General features: G+C 37.4%; 1 protein-coding gene across 1 annotated transcript in view; it reads left to right on the forward strand.

The window, feature by feature from the left end:
- Positions 1-16,932, forward strand: part of LOC104409885 (cadherin-13-like) — a gene marked incomplete at both ends in the record, with an annotated part of 134,797 nt that overhangs the window by 65,736 nt on the left and 52,129 nt on the right. Inside the window, one exon of the mRNA XM_010019892.1 lies at positions 6,433-6,641. Coding sequence (XP_010018194.1) covers positions 6,433-6,641 — 209 coding nt within the window. The remainder of the gene's footprint in view (positions 1-6,432; positions 6,642-16,932) is intronic.

Raw genomic sequence — 16,932 nt, forward strand, 5'->3', positions numbered from 1 at the left:
GCTAAATTGTATTTACAAGAAGTATGCTAACCTTCATTGATAGAGAAATTAAGTCTCCATGTGTGTGTTTTCAAATGCGACATTTCCTCACTGAGGAGGAGCCATTTCGTTGCTAGCTATCATAAAAATACAAATACCTGCACGTAGAAACATACAGTGTATGAGGTTCTTTTTCGTGATTATAGGTGAATATGTGTATTTAATGATTCAGAATGCCTCTGTAGAGATTTCACCAGAGAGAAAATTATAGATTCTGCATTTCTGTTCAAAACAAATTAAACTTCTGAGTATTAAACTTGGGGAAAATATTACTTTGTAACAGAAATATATCAACTTAATACATGCTTTTGAATATAAGAAATCTGTCTCAGGTTGTTTTCTTTTATATGGTTTACAAGAAATCCAACTGCTAACCTTTTGATGTTTTAAAATGGTTTTCTTTAAAACATCTGTGGTTCATTATCATAAATATCACAGTAGAAACCTCACATATGTGGTACATCGTAATAGTAAGAATGGGATGTACTGAAATGATGAATCCCAGGAACCAGAGATTTCTTGCTGAGATCTATAGGCGGTAATATTTCCAACTGCAACTTCAGTTTTCCTTCATTACAGTAATGGATTCTTGGGATCTTACACAAGAATCTTTTTTTTCAATAGGTCCTTTGATAACAAGCTTGAAGTCAGTGATTAAAGCCTTGAGATTCCTAATGCTGAATATTGCTTGGTGGACAAAAATATTCTGTTCAATTCACATGCAAATAAGATTTCTTATAGAAAGGAGGAAATGTCTAACACAGGAGGCTGAGAAATGAACAGAAGGTGATGAGTGACATGCACGTTGTTTTTCACTGGGAGATGCTTGGCAGTATTTTCATTTTGCTTGTATGGAGTTTTGGAGCCTGTCTCATACCATGTGGCATATTAGGCACAATAAAGATGTTCATCTGGCAGCTGGAACTTGACTAGGAACATCAAAGGAGTCATATATGCAGCAATAAATGAAGAACTCTGCCTTCATGTAAACAAATATTACATCGTTTTAACTACCCCTTGAGTTCTTGACAATGAGACACAATCACTAGTCCTATCTGGTGGAGCATTATGAAAACTTCAGGACTATAGCTGAACAGTTACTATTATTAGCCTTTTGCACCTCTGTAGCACCTTGAGAACCAAACATGAATTGTTTTGTTGCAAAATCAGACTCAGAGTGAACAAGCAGTCTTTGCTCTGAAGAGCTTACAGTCTAGTTAAACTCCTTAAGGTCTAAGACAAAGAGAGACTGCAGGAGGATGTGGGAGGTTTTAGTGTTCACTCTCATCAGACTGCCATTTGTCCAGTCTGTTATAATGCTGCTGTGTAGTATGAGTAACATCAGTTACTCAACTCATGGCTTTCTCACATGTCATGTCTGTGACAAATGCATGAACATAGTGAACATTATTGTACATCATGAGGATCATATGCCATCATGGTTGCCAAGCAGCAAAGTGTTATATATGAGGAAACTACCTTTTTGTTTTAGGCAGACTGCCAGACGGTTTGGTCTCTTCTCTCCATAAACCTTGGCTGACTCCTTAGAGCACACGTTATCCATCCAACTGACATAGATTTTAGTAACTACATTTACTTCTTTGGAATATGGGAATTGTTTAACACTAACCTGAAGGCATTTGATTGAAAGAATTCTTTGTAATGGCGTGTTTTATTTCTGAAAATAGACATCCATGCTTTCTTCTTGAAATCTGGCCCTTTTGATCATTTAGATAGCTTCTCAGTGTAACAGTCTGAGCTAGGGCTTTTTGTGTATGCTTGTTCCTCTTGTACTCAGAAGTTCCAAGTCCCATGCCCAAATTTCCTTCAGTCTTGGGAGAGATTTCAGTATCAGGACTCCACCAGACGAATAAGCTGTGTAGTAAGACACATCGGTTACTTCACTGCATTTTTGTAGTTTTAATCTTCTTGAATGAACCCCACATATATAGGCCTAATGTAGACCTGAAAGGACAGAGGATTAATTGAATCTAGAATTTTCATGTGTGGAAAAGACTTTAAGGCACCACTTAGTCCATCCTCTTGGTTTGTAGCAGGACCAGTTACTGAGATTGGTCTTGAGTGATTTTGGATTAAGCTGGTATTTGATTAAGCTCGTGTTAAAACCCTGCAATGCTAAGTATTCAGCATGACCTCAGCACCTTCTTTTAGTGGTTAGCTCTAAGGCTTTTCTCAAACAATCTCAAACAATGTCTGTTTGAGATTCCCTTCTTTTGAGATCCACAAAACTCTGTTTAGTTTCTTGTTATACTGGTTAGTAGTTGGAGGACACGAGAATTGATTGATTAATCACTCTTTAGAGTTCTAACACAGAGATTTTACACAAGCTTTCTGTACAAAGCAAGTTTTCTTCACCAGAGAATAAGAACTAAATATCCTGTTTGCCCATATTTAACAGGTTATGCTTTTTTGGAGTGTGTAGCTTTGTTTAAGGATAGTTGTAGTGACACAGGTGAAAAATCTGAGTAAACTGATGAAGTTGAAACTCCTAAGATCTCTCCTGAGTGCCTGTCAGGGCAGGAAAGTGTGGTCAGTGCCAGATCTGGCTCCTTAGGCTATGTAGCTGCTACTGGGGCCTGGTACAGGCAGCTCAAGTGCTGTAAACTTTGGGTATCTGCATTGGCTTCTCCCCAGAAGCTACATGAATTTAAGGAAGAAAACGGTTCCAAGTAAGTGGCATCGAGAAAATGACTGGGAATCCAATGCAGTTTCGTGAGATGTTCCCTAGTTGTTCTAGTTCAGGACACGTCATCATTCTGATTTCACATTTACCCCTAACTTCAGACTAGGGATTTTATCTAAGGTTCTTTTCATCTCTCTTACGAACTGGCTTTAGTTTCACATCTGGCCCTTGGTCAGAATAATCTTCAAAGTTCTCTATCCTTATGATCACTTCATCTTCCATCCACTTGTAATTTTTCTCCTACATATCTGTACATCTCAGAGCTTTTTCATTTCCTTTCCCTCTCCTTGTTCTTAACCTCCTCAAATACTCTTGGTAGAATTGGGAATTAAAAGCGTCAGTGCTTTTGGATGAGATATATGGTAAGAAAGCAGTTTCTTGCTTTCAAATGACTCTGGTTTTGCTTTTGTTGGAGAAAGCTGCAGGGTTTCATAATGCAAGGTCAACAGATGAGCAAAATATAAAAGGTCTACAAGTGTCAAATTCATAACTCCAAGGAAATATAGAATATAGATCCAAGTACTTCTGATTCCATGTGTCAGATCTGCATGTGGTTTTTGATTTTTTGCAGCGTATGAAGACGGCAGCAATGCGGTAATCTCGAGATTTGCAAATGCTGAGCAGCAAGGTGGGAGAAGTATAGTCCCAGCCAGTTTCTCCCCACCTTCTGAAGCATGATACAGTGTGGCCTCTTTTTAAATGTGACCTGTAGTGTTTGGCTGGGTGATGCTATAGCTCTGAAGCATGACATTTGTTTTTAGGTGATTATTTTATCATAGTTTTATTAGGCTTTATTTTTTATTTTTAATTTTTCCTCTTGACATAATTAATTTCTCAGAGAGTGATGCCAAATTTTTCTGATTTTAAGCTATTAATAGACAGCAGATCATCATTAGCTTTTGAGAAGCATATATTTATTCATTATGACAAGGTGCCTACTAAAAAAACAGTTTCATTGTTTTGTTTTGTTACAGGGAAGAAAAGAATAAGCTAAAAGAGAATCTACTCCTAATTCATCAAGGCTGCAAACTATACAGTGATTAGCATAGAGAATTTCGACTTCCCACGTTTGTGATGACAGGAAAGTTTTGTCTTTTAGTGGGTTGATAGCTTTAGGAGATTGCAGTAAATCTGCTAAAATGCCTGTCATATCAACAATATAAATTGCGGTGGGCTGTTTTGCACCAGGGAGGCCTTGCTAACAGAGAGCCTTCCATTAAAATTCTACCATGAGCACAAGACTCTTTTGGCAAGTGGTTTCCAGCCTTGAAGAGCAGCATGGACACCAGCACAGCTTGGGCACTGTGAAGTTGATCTAAACTGCTGCTGCTCCCACATTCTGTGTCTTCCCCCCTGCTTCTACTGCAGCCTAAGACTTTGCAAGCAGGGGTCTGCGACATGACAGACTGAGATAGATTTGTCTGGAGGGATTGGAGTATCTAAGGGAAAAGAGCTTTTTTGTCTTTTTTATTTATAATCTCACTTGCTTTCAGCAAAATTCAATGAAATGGCAAATGAGCTGATGAAATGCTGGTAGGTTATCCCACTGTGAATCCAAGGACAGCTCTTTTGCCCTCAAGTGAAGCAGAGGAAACAAGAGCAGCTTTTAGCTAAAAGATGTAAGCAAGGCTAAAACTTGATCCTTCAGGTGCTGGAGTAATTTTTACGTGGTGATTATAGATTTTGGACTCTTTAGGGTAGCCATGAATAGTCACAAATTAATGGGATCGCAATTTTGTTTTTTACAATCCCACCTCAGGCTCCGGAGCTGTTGTTGTTGCCTGGTGTGAGGTTGCTGGGTGACACCCGGGAGCCTCTGTGAGGACACAGGGCTGGTTCCGGCGTTGCCCCGGCACAAGGGCACTGCTGAGCCTGTCAGTGAGGCTGGTGCTGCCTCTGAGGAAGGGGCAAAATGCTGCCAGTGTGAGGGGAGAAAGGGTGTGAGAGCGTGTGAGCCCCAGGGGAAGAGGAGGAGGAGGAAGGAGAAGAATTAGAAGGGCTGCATGCTCTGGGGTGGGGATTCCTCAGAGGACCCTGCACTGGAGTAGGTTGGTGTGTCCTGAAGGAAGCTGCAGCCCATGGAAGGGGGACTCACGCTGGAGCAGAGGGAAAGTGTGAGGAGGATGAAGGAGCTGCAGAGAGGAGCCATTAGTTCCTGTCTTCCCCATCCACCCCGTGCCACTCTGGGAGAGAAGGCAGAGGAGCTGGAATGAAGGAGTGAATCTTCCCTGGGGAAAAGCAGGTGGGAGAGAAGGTGTGAGGCTGTATTCACATTCTGGAGCCAGCAACAGTTCTTCTTCACTGTGGTGGTTCTACTTTGGGATTCAGTCCCAGTGAATGTACAGAGACGAAGGATTTCCATGAGATCCCCTAGCAGCCGTGTTCTCAAGTTGGTGTATCTGGAAATAGATGCAAAATTTGATGAAGAAGATTTTTGTGTAGCTTCCCAGGAGTGTTGTGTGGTCATCCACCGTGACATTCTGCCTGTGCACTGAGACTGGTTATAAAGATTGCACAGTCAAGAAAATCTATGGTATTGTGCAGGCTGTGAGAAAATCTGGGATTATGTTTTTCCTTTAAAGACAATGAGCCAATTAAAGAAGTCTATACTGTGAATTGAAACAATTATGCAAAGTGTTTTATTTTCAGTAAAACTCTATTGTGTTTGATCTTCTGTAGTCTGTATCCCTGTCTGTATTAGCTTTTGAAATTGTAATGAAGTTATTAAAGATCCAGTAGAAATGAAATGTAGAATCAAAATAGCAAGAGCATACAGATAAGTGAAAAATCTACAACAGCAGTAACTCAAGGAACAGGTAGGAAATACAGAACAGATTGTTTGCAAAAAGACCCTTCACAGGCAAATATGTTGTTCAGACATGTCAAAATGGGAGAAATTTACTTAGCAATTACAAGTCTGTGGTGAAGACCTGAAGATATAGCTGATAGTTACATCAATAATGTTTTTCCCAGTGTTTTGTGCAAAGTGAATCTACCTGATTCAGAGAAGGAACTTGAGGCAGTCTCAAACCTCTGTACTTTAGAGATATGTTTCTCTTTATGCTAGCTTTCCAAAATACTAAAGATTTTTCATGTAAAATGAAACAAGATTATTAACAGCTAATGTTTGATTAAAAGTTCTCATAATCCTTAACTATGCTGATAGTGCGGTTTATGCACTCTATCACTACCCTGGTACAGAGTAAGAAGTTGGGTTTTCTGTTACACAACACATTTAGAGTAGACTGAGGTTGAGTATTCTGTAAACAACCAGTTTAAAGTTTTACTGAATATCTGAAACCACTTTGCCAAGAGAAAAGCCTTTGGAGATCCTGGGCTACAATGAGCGTGACAACAAGGTTTCTACTGTTGCTGCCCGATTTTTAGAAGTAGGTGTGCATTTCATGCATTTTTTTTGAATGACTGCAAAATGTTCATGTACAAAGTGTTTTATCTCCATCTCCCCAGTTAGCATGGTCAAAATATCTTCATCCTTCTGAAAATGAATATTGGTAAAATTTGTCTATGAATTATAGTCTCACAAATATACAGTTTCTTTGAAAGTTTTTCCTGGTAGATTGAGATGCATTTCTTCCCGAGATGTGTAGACAAGCCAACAACAAGATGTTTGAAGACTGTTCCAAAGTGGATACTTATAATAGTTTGTTTACTTTTTCTTCTTCCCCCAGTGAAATTTGATGACTGCAAGGGGAATAACAAATTGACCTTCGAAGTTTCTAACCCAAATTTTAAAGTGGAACACGATGGGACTTTAGTTGCACTAAAGAATATGTCAGAAGCCGGTAGAGCCTTGTTTGTCCACGCACAGTCTGAACACGCTGAGGATATGGCAGAAATTTTGCTTGTTGAAGAAAATGAAAAACACAGTGCATTAAAGGTAAGACATATACAAAATATTAGAAAGAAGTGCCAGGAGATGCTGCTAGGTATTTACCTGTGCTGTCTAGGACTCTAAGAGGTTTTAATCTGTTAGCAGATATAAAAATCAGTTTTCAGTCCAGATATTGCTGTAATGTTTTATTATTTAGTTTAATTTAAAATACAGATGTTCCAGGTTTTGAAAAATGTATTACATCTTCAGGTGTAAATGCTAAACATTCATAAAGAAATTATTCAAAGGTAAGAGACTAAAATTGGCTGGTTCTTCTGGTGTACATTAAGCCAGATAACCACAATTTGGCCACAACTGAAAAAGAAAATCATAGTCTAAATGTGTAATTTAGAATTTACAGAACCTTCACATTTGCTCCAAGTTTTAAGTACATAGAAATTAATTCTGTGCTGTGGAATTTAATTTTTTGTATAGGTCTGCTTACCTGACATTGTCTTGTGTTAAAATACATTAACATCTGCCCACAAAGAGTAGCACATGACTTACATCCTGTCTCTATGCACTAGTGACTTTTGCTCCATTCTGTCTGATGAATGACATGTCCTTTCTTTTCCATTTCTCAGTTTCAGTGTAGTATTAACCTCTGACTATGGGGAAAAGTACTTCACAAATTGAATGTTTACTTCCACCCATGAAAGTAACAAAAGGAAATGTGAAATAGCCTCTGCTTCTGTGTCATGGCATTTAGGAGACAGACAGACAAGACAGTGGCTTACTGGACAATTAAGCCTGGTGCCTTTACAAACCTACATTTTCAAGGAATTAGAAAGAAACCATGATAAAAATGACTGATCTATTGTCTTATTTTGGTATTTAAACTTTTAGCATGGTCATTTTATGTCCATCAGTAGCTTAGTATAACTTTAGTCTTCCATTAAAAAAAAGAAAAGTTATCTTTAGGGGAAAGGTTGAACAACCTTGTGAAAGTCCATGGCCGTGGAAAGGTTTTGATCTGCACTTTAAGCAGCACAAGATGCGAATATAGATTGCCAGCAGGAGAGAAAGTACCAGAATGCATAACTGCAGAGAACTGATCAGAAGACTGCAATGGAATTTAATCGTTTTTAAGTATGCTGTTTCTTCACAAAGTTTAATTTTAACAGGATCATACTTGAGTGAGTCTCTTACATGGTGGAGTTGTGGATTTAGGACCATCCTATGCAAAATTCAGGTTCGGAAAGCTACACTTGCAGGAGCTGGACACTTGTCTGTCTTGTGTCTCAAACTAGCAAGGCATAATCCTTCTGGTGCATGCACAAGAACATTCAAAAGATTTTGTTTGCAGTCCAGGTTTTGAAATCTTAGGAGCAGTTTCAAAATGGAGATTCTCGTTCCCCAGTTAGAAGTTAGTGAAACCACAGAGGAGTTTGAGACATTTCTGACAGGAAGTCTGGAGTTAAACTTCAGGGAATCATTTTATGTGTGAAGATCTGACTCCCTGAGAATCATATTCTGAAGTTTTATTTTGGTTTTTGTAGAGAAGCAGCCCTTCAGTGTCTTTGAGAGGAGATGTTCTATGAAAGTTACAATCTAGGGGAATTACGAGGTGTGTATTTACACAGACTACGACATAGCTTTGTCAGTGACCTTTTCTCTTTATGTCCTATTTGGGTTTTGGTAGTCTCCCCTCAAAACGTTCCAGCAATATTAATTGATGCCTAGTGTTGAAACCTATCACTAGGCTACATTCAAAAACCAAGTCTAATTTGGCCCCATTCCCAGATTCTCTTCCAACCACTTTGTGTTGCTTCAGAGAAAACCAGTCTAAATCTGACATATTCTGCCACTTGCCAATCTTTCCTTATAGGTGACTCCACAAAGCAACACCACAGCATCATCTCTACCTGAATTCATCACTTCTTTATGGATTTTGATATTCAGTTCATGATTAGAAGGTTATCCTTTTTAGTGTTGTGATCCTTGGTGCCTGCAGTGCCATTGGGAGTTACATGATGTATTAATGTGTCTTGGGAAATCCTTCTAGTGAGGATCATCCCCTTCTTCAAGGGAATATAAAGATCTTTGAGGCTGGCTGTCCTACTCTGGCCTCAGGCAGTGCTCTGTTGCTGCTATATCAATATTTTTTTACCAGACCTTTCATCCATTGTTTGCCTATTTTAAACACAACAGAAAGTCTTGTCTTTCTTTGTCACACTTGAGAAGGATATAAAAACTACAGAGTCCAATCTAAAGTGATTTTATGATAAATTTGAACTTAATCCTGTACTTTTGCAATCACAATGTGTCATCATGGAAACAGCAGGACTGCTCCATCTGTTTATGCAAGTAGTCTTGGCTAAGAAATGTTCAGATGGAGCCTTTGTAATTCAGGAGCTTTAGTAATTCAGCATAATTCTGTAGGGTTAAGAAGAACACATGCTAGAACACTGCTTAGCATTCAGTACTTAGAGTACAGTACCTTGTTTAATTAGGGGATAAGTAGTTCTTAAGTATTTCCCCACTGCCAGGAAGTGCCATTTCTTTTCTGAAAGCATGTAACCTACATCTGTGAAATCCCATTGTTAATGTTTCTAATTTCAGATTCCCAACATGTTTGGAAATGACTTTCAACAATGATCACTAATGTGCTGACTGGCAGTCTGAGCCTGGGAAGAGATAACATAATTCTTAAAACTTACTGATTGTTACCAACCATACTTTAGATGAATATGGAAAATATTTAGAGGTCCAGTCTGCAGCATGCAGAAAAGCTTTTGGTATTCTAGTGATGAAGGGGTGTGGTTCTTTCCTGTTGAAGATGAGCAGGCCTCACTGATCAGTCCCACATGATTAACTTCATGGCCATAGCATAATTAAGGGCTGTTTAGAATACCACTTTCTGTTTTAATGTGACTTATTTAGTCTGAAGGACATGTTGTCTTTCTCTTCTGCCAGAAGTGTATTAGATCTGCAGAGCCTGTAGATTTCTGTTAAAGGATGGCCATGGCTACAATATGGGAGGATAGACTGTTCCTCAACATCATCAGCCAACTTGGCTCTTGCCCTCTGATCACAGAATATTTTGCCCAGTTGAATGACAGAAGAGCAGATTCAGCACTGCTGCTTTTCCAGAAGTTTGGGTGTTTCTGCAAAATACCCTAAACCCCACAAATATCTGTACCTACAGATACACATACATGTTATTGAGAGCAAAAACCTGTACAGCAGATTACAGTTAGATTGCTTTCTACAGACTGTTTTTAATGCCCCTTTCCTCCTATGTTTTTCTCTAGATATATTGCTTTCTGTCCATCTTGAGAGAGGGGAGTCTTCATATAAAAGCTGTTGTGATTTTTGAGAGGCATGTAGAATATGAGTGCACAGAAAATTTGCTGTGGGCCTGTGGAAGGCATAACATTACAGTGTTATCTTTGTAATAGTTGTGTGTGTATATGCTTGTACCCTCAGGCAATCAGAGTGCTCAATAAAGGAAATGAAGGTCACTTACATTCACCGTGGGGTAGCGCTGGTGAGGCACGCACATCTGTTCTCAGGCTCTGCTTTGCCCAATGTTTGCTTAATACCCTTTCATACAGTCAGGACTTGAATGCTTAGTGATATTAAAAATAGGCATGGAAATATTTTGATTCACCCATGATTCCTAAAATGAACTGTGGGTTCATTTGGAATAATTCATAGAATTGATGAAGTTCAGATCGCTAATGACAAAACAAATCACTTACAAACCCCAGTTAAGAACAAGCTGAGCTGAAGAGTGACAGTTATTATTATTTTTTTTAATCTTATGTCTTATCCAATGCTTCATCACTGCTTTGTCTTATGGAAATAGTAGGACAACAAAAAGCTGGAAATTTCATCAGATCTGGTCATTTGACTAGACATGAGTAGATTTATTTCAGATGTCTGGTTTTGTGGAAGACTAAGTATAGACTAATTTTTGTAGAGTCTCATAACAGATTGTGAGTTACAAAAAGCAGCAAGCTGGGAATTGAACTGTGTCTTCCAAGGCTAAATAAAATGGCTGTCTACTAGTTCTCCTCCCCCTCTGTAATCTAATGCTGGTTTTAATGAATATATCCTTAGTACACTGAAAGCTAAAAGAAAACCTTGGGAAACAATCTTTCTCAGTCTTTTTTTGTGTGTTGGCAAAACGCAGCTTCCCCCCCTTCTCATCGAAGCGAGCTATTTAGAGCTTTTATTTGTTACAGCATCCCAGACACAGGGTGAGGGGTAGGGGGTGGGGCATGAGATATCAAGAGACTGGCACCAAAGCAGGTAAGAGGGCATGAAGATACTCAGCAATTCCAGTCTGGTAGTAGCTTCACTGTATGGTGCTCAGCAGTCTTCTGTACAGAAGGATGAAATGATTAAATAGAAACTGTCAAACCCTCAGGACACTTTTCAGGCACTAGATGGAAAAGGAATAGGAGAAAGAAATGAAGAGATAAGAGGGACGAACACACCCAGAGACACCATGTTGTAGACAAAGTTTAAAACCGTCTCCAACAGTAGCTCAGATTGAAGGAAATGAAGTTGCTCTAGTCCTTCTACTCTGTCCAGTCCACTTTGTAAAGGCTAGGGGCTACTCAGATATACAACTTCTACTTTTCCCTTTGTCAAACCATTGCTTTTCCCAGCATCAGTACCCTGCTATGTTTATTATACTGGGGACCTGAGAGGCAGCCTGGCTGAAAACTTCCCCAGATGCCTCGCTGACCTGAATTTTGTTTCCTCCTAAAGTCATTGCCTGGATGTGTATGTTTGTGCAAGTTGCTTTATGCCTGTGCCTCTTTCCTAAAGTATCAAACAGAAATAATGAAAGTAAGCTCCTTGGATTTAAACGTTAGCATTTCTTGTTTGTATCTTACTCTCTACTTTATCCCTGCATGATACAGATTGCGAATTTTATTGATATGAGATAAAAAGCGCCTAGAGCCTTAAATCCTACATGTATGGGTTTTTGCCTTAGAACAGATGATAAAGGATCAATAATCTTATTATGAATCAGGATTCTCTTGCAGAAAAATATTCATGCAAGAAAGTGAATAGTTGAGTTTAGTCATCTGGCAGTCCAATAATTTACTTGGAAAATAAGATCAAGAATCAGCCTCTCTGATACAGCAAGCAAACGTTCCCATTAATGTATATTAGCATTTTTTCAGTTTAGAATAGAGTTCCAAATAGGCTGAAAATGACTCTGCAAAAGTCATTTTGCAGAAGACAGACTCTCATATGAGATATTGACAAACAGGCTCGAAGAGTTCCATGTTATTAGATTTTGCATATAACAGTTGCTGCAAAAAGTGATGGGCTGCATAAATATAACACCATGTTTTGCATTTAATTTTAAGGCACAAAATAGAGTAAGTCACAGGGGTACATCAATATCTATGATATATTTATGAGTCATTATACTGATCAAAACAGTATCTAGAATACTATTTCAGAAAAGCTGTGGAGATATTTTGTCTTAAGATGTGAAGGTGTCCTTCAGGCATATAAAGATGGCTTTTCTTAAAGAGCAAACAAAAGAAAATGCGTTTTCTTGCTTTTGCATTCGGTTTAGAAGAAAGCTTAACGTGTTCTAATAGCCATTAAAAAATTAACTTATTATTTTATTTTTGTTCATTTTCACACTGTAAATGTTTACTGACTTGGAATTTATGTATAAAAATCTTAGAACTGATGTATAAAGATTTTAGAATTTCATACCTGCCTGTTGATGGTATTGTGGTAAATTATATTCTCCTGCTTTTATCAACAGTGAAAGGTTGAAACTTTTATTTTTTTTTTTTTAAACTCTGCAATGCTACATTACAGGTTTTGCAGAATACGTCTTAATTAATGTAAATGAAAGCAGGATCTTGTTCTCATCAATGGGTCATTCTGTATAGTATCATTTAGCTGCCTGTTTGGCTATATTTTTATAAAAATCCTCTGTGCAGACCACTTGCTGTTGGGGAAACAACAAAGAGCTCCTTTTATATAAGAAATCTCCTCCATCCCTGAAATAAGCTATTTTCATAGAAATTCCAGTCACCTACTTTCCCTTTTTATCCTTCAGCCTGATCCAGAACCTGCTGAAATAATCAGATTCCAGCAGAGTTCGGATCAAACCGTCGAGACAGGAGTTTTGTCTGACAGTGCTTTACAGATTTGACTCCTGTACCTCTTTCTGGGCTGTTTCTGAGTGACCACATGAGTCTCATGGCAGGGCCCAGCGCTTGTGATTTTTCATATATAGCCCTCTCCCCCCTTTCACTCAGCTCTGCAGCAGAGCTTCACCTTTATTGACAGGCTTGTGCTTTCCCTTAGGTCCAGGATGAATTTATTCCTCCAACTTAACAGATTCCCACCACCAAAGAAATGCAGGTTTTGTATACACTGGCTTTGGAGTTTGCTCTGACAAAGATCCATTTGTCTGAGAATTATTATGGTGCCAAGACATGTGGCAGTTGCCATAGCAACAATTACATAATTGTGTTGAATACCAGAGTAAATACTATAAAGAACATGGGCCACTGGTTGTTTTCATTAATTTAATGTTCCTTTTTTGGGGCAAAGTGTGCCTTGTAAGTTTATTCACTGTAAGTATAAAAGCCTAGATCAAACCTGTGGGCTAGCTTTCCTTCTGTTTCCCTCAGTATGCAACTTTAGCATGTAAATGAGAAGTACTTGGTTATTTAAGGAGAGAAAAATGGTCTTATAGACTGGAAACATGAATAATTGACTGTGAAACAAGAAGGTGTTAGCTTCTGTGAATGTTCAGTGCTTTTCTCTATGAGTAATCTACATTCAGATTTCATGTGAACTAGGGAAGTATTTATCCACAAAAAGGGACTTTGTGCTTTTCAGTACCAAGCAGAGCTATGACAATTGTAAAACATGTTTGTCAGTGATCCAAAGGTAAAATGAGATGAGTTTTTGAAACAAATGAAAACTTGTTAATTATTCCAAATTGCTAACAGACTAATGAAAGATGTTAGGCAAAAATATTCTAAATGAATTCATTTTATTAAAAAAGTATAAATCCATAATTTCTTTCAGCCCTAAGCTGCATTTAGGCTTCTCAGTTAGTTTCACTGTTGCTTGATGGGCTTCTTGTATAAACTTAAAGTTTTTCTGGAAGCTCAGAACCAAATGCTGTTCTGGAATGCAACCAATTTTATTATATTTTCTTTTAAATCACACATAACTCTTAACTTTCATCCATAAGACTTAATGGCAAAGCTTCCATAAATTTCAGTGAAACATATTATTCAGAGATTGCTGAAGTCTTTTATCTGAACTAAAATTCACCCTGGAAATTTTGCCAAGAAAACACCGATTTACCTTTCAGCCCTAAAACATTTTTATGAGAGTTTGAATGGTAGATAAGTTGTATGAAGACATTTTGAAGACATTTTGAATTGAATTAGCTTCTTTTTATGATCTAAGGATACTAACACTCCTTTATCTATAAAAAAAAAAAAGATCTACTAAATTTTGTGGGTGAGTATATTGACATATATTTTTTTTTCAAGTTATTTTTTTTGAGTCCAGCATGAAAATATTCTGATATAGACAAAACTATGCCAATCTGATGTGTTAATATCCACAGACTGCTGGAGTTCTGTGGAAATTTGTGCCAGAGGTGTGGAGAACATATAAAAGAACCATTTGGAAAAGGTTTAAATTTAAAATTCATGGTAGTAAATGAGGATATAAGTGGGAAAGCAACAGACTAAGCATGATTTAGTAGAACATCAAGCAAGATCATAAAGGATAAGTAGATGTCTTTTAGGATATGTAATATCTTTCATTTATAAAGCAGCTTTCGTCCTGTAACATCCTAAAAGTGTAACTATTATGTACACAGAGAAAGAATATGTGTGTATGCATGTCTATATACATATATCTGTAAGAAAAGGTATTTCCGTAGATGCCTTTATTGTTGATACTTATTTCATAATACTTTTTCACATCAGGATAGGAACAGCGTAATTTTTAAATAAGGAGTTTGGGAACAGGAAGTGGTGATTTCTGTAGGACACTAAAATTACCATGACATTCTTAGTGTCCTTAAATTGATAATGGACAAGAGGTGTCACAGAAACCAGAAGAACCTGCGAGACTTCTGTCCATTTCTTCCATTGTTGTTCTCTCATCTGGTATGCACAAATGATGTAGACAGCATATGACAACACCCCAGTTTCACCAACAATACCTCAGATTTATTAAGGAACTGAGATATTTCCAAGAGGAGATCAAACTAAATTGTGTTCAAAACTAAACTCAAGGTTCTTTTTTGCATCAGATACACAAAATATTGCTGGTGTTTTCTCCACCATAATCTTTTCCATCAGCTTCCAGATACAGGGTGGATTTGAGAGAGAGCCATAATAGGAGAAATTATTCACATGAAAAGATGATTCCCTGAGTAAGAGTTCAGTCATTTCTCTCCATCAGAGACATCAATAATAATCTCTCAATAATGATTGCCCCAATAGTTCCATGCTGGTTTTCACAAACCTGAAGGAACATTTATTATGGTTATTATAGTAACACTTATCTCAGCACACATCTTAAGCATTTAATGGAGCATCACAGGGTAAAAATCTACATTTGTCCTCCCCCAAGAATTGATTCTGCTACTGCAAGGACAGATGGCTCCTTCTGGACCTAAAATTCCTTATTTGTTGATCATCACAATTTTGTTGCTTTTAAGAGTACTCCTTTACATCTTTTGCATACCTCAGAGCTAGATCTCTTAAATATCTAGAATAACTTGAAGAGTTAGAGCTTAATATAATTTGGTATCTCCATAATAAACAACTCTGCTAACATTTACAGTCATCTTGGTGTTATTAATTATCCAGCTCCTCACTTCTCATTTCACCAGCAAATCAAACTGAATAACCTTTGCATTAAGCAGTTAATTCATCTTATAAAAAATAGTTTTACTCATTGTTTATATATTTCCCTCTCTTACTGAGAGGACACCTAGGGATGGTGATTACACAGGAGAAGAGTGGAGGGGCATCAGGTCAATTTGAACTGGCAAGTATTCCTGCAATGTACAGTAATTGACTGCCGCTAATACTTTTGGTACCACTAAAATTCCCCACTGTCCTTCATTACTATGGAAGAGATAGATTCTTGTTTAAGGCAACTGTACTAGTAAGAAAGGAGAGACTGAATTTGGTCTCTAGTTTCCTAACAAACTCACTATGTTTGGTGCACAGCAGTAAACAAGAAGTTTCCTGATAAGAAGAATAGATTTGTTGAAATCTTTTTAGAAAGTGTTCTAGTAACTTGTTTGATCTAAGTTCTATAAACACAAAGTCATTTAGTCAGCAACTGTTCAAACTACCCTGAAAGGAATACACTTTTATTTACCTGCAAGTCAGCAAACACCCTTGTGGTTGGTGATGCTCAATACTTGTTGGACCATTTAGTGTGTGTTTGAACTCAGCAAGAAATTATTTTGAAATAATTTTGTCTTTTGTTTCCTTTCTATCTTTAGAGTTATCTTGTGGCTTTGTAATAAATGAATTGTGGGTCTAGTATATAGCTTTTTAAGATAAGGAATAGATTAGAATTCTTTCAAAATGAGCTGGATCTAGCTCTTGGTGTACTGGCCTTCTTGTGTCTAAATTGTGTGATCTTAGTACAAGATTGTAGCTTCTACTTTTTAAGATGGTCCTTTTTTGTATCATCAATCAGAAATGGCTAAATGTTTAACTTTATTCTAAGCACATTTATCTGTATAATAGTACTAATCACACTGGAGAACTAGTGAATATTTTAAGTGGCCAAGTGCATGTTGTATGGTTAATGTCAAAGCAGTGTGGACGAACTGTTGGGTTTTTTTTTCTGTTTTCATTTTATGGGGTGTTTTTTGGTTGGTTGGTTTTTTGTGTTTTGGGGTGGTTTTTATTTTTTGATTATTTTGGTTTTTTTTTGTTTTCCTTTTTTTTTTTTTTATGTTTTATGGTTTTTTTAAATATTTTAAATTTTTTAAATGATCCCTGTCAAACATGTTGTGACATGACCTCTGTACTCACAAATGGAAATTTAGAGGTTATTGTGTGTGTGTGAACTTTGTCTTCAGATTACTCGTACCTTGTATGAGTATGCGTGTCAGTATTTTCTGGGGCCTTAAGGACTTTGCTAATAAGAAACATCACAGTTAAGCATTTTCACATCCTCCTGATGCCCAGTGTCTTTTCAGAGTTACTAGAACAAGCAGGCATGATACATTCATCAACTGAAATTTATACATTTTGCAGACTTAATGATAATTTAGAACTTATTAAAAATTAAAATAATATCT

This window comes from Nestor notabilis, unplaced genomic scaffold (assembly GCF_000696875.1).
Source record: "Nestor notabilis isolate BGI_N333 unplaced genomic scaffold, ASM69687v1 scaffold4878, whole genome shotgun sequence".
NCBI classification, from domain to species: Eukaryota; Metazoa; Chordata; class Aves; order Psittaciformes; family Psittacidae; genus Nestor; species Nestor notabilis.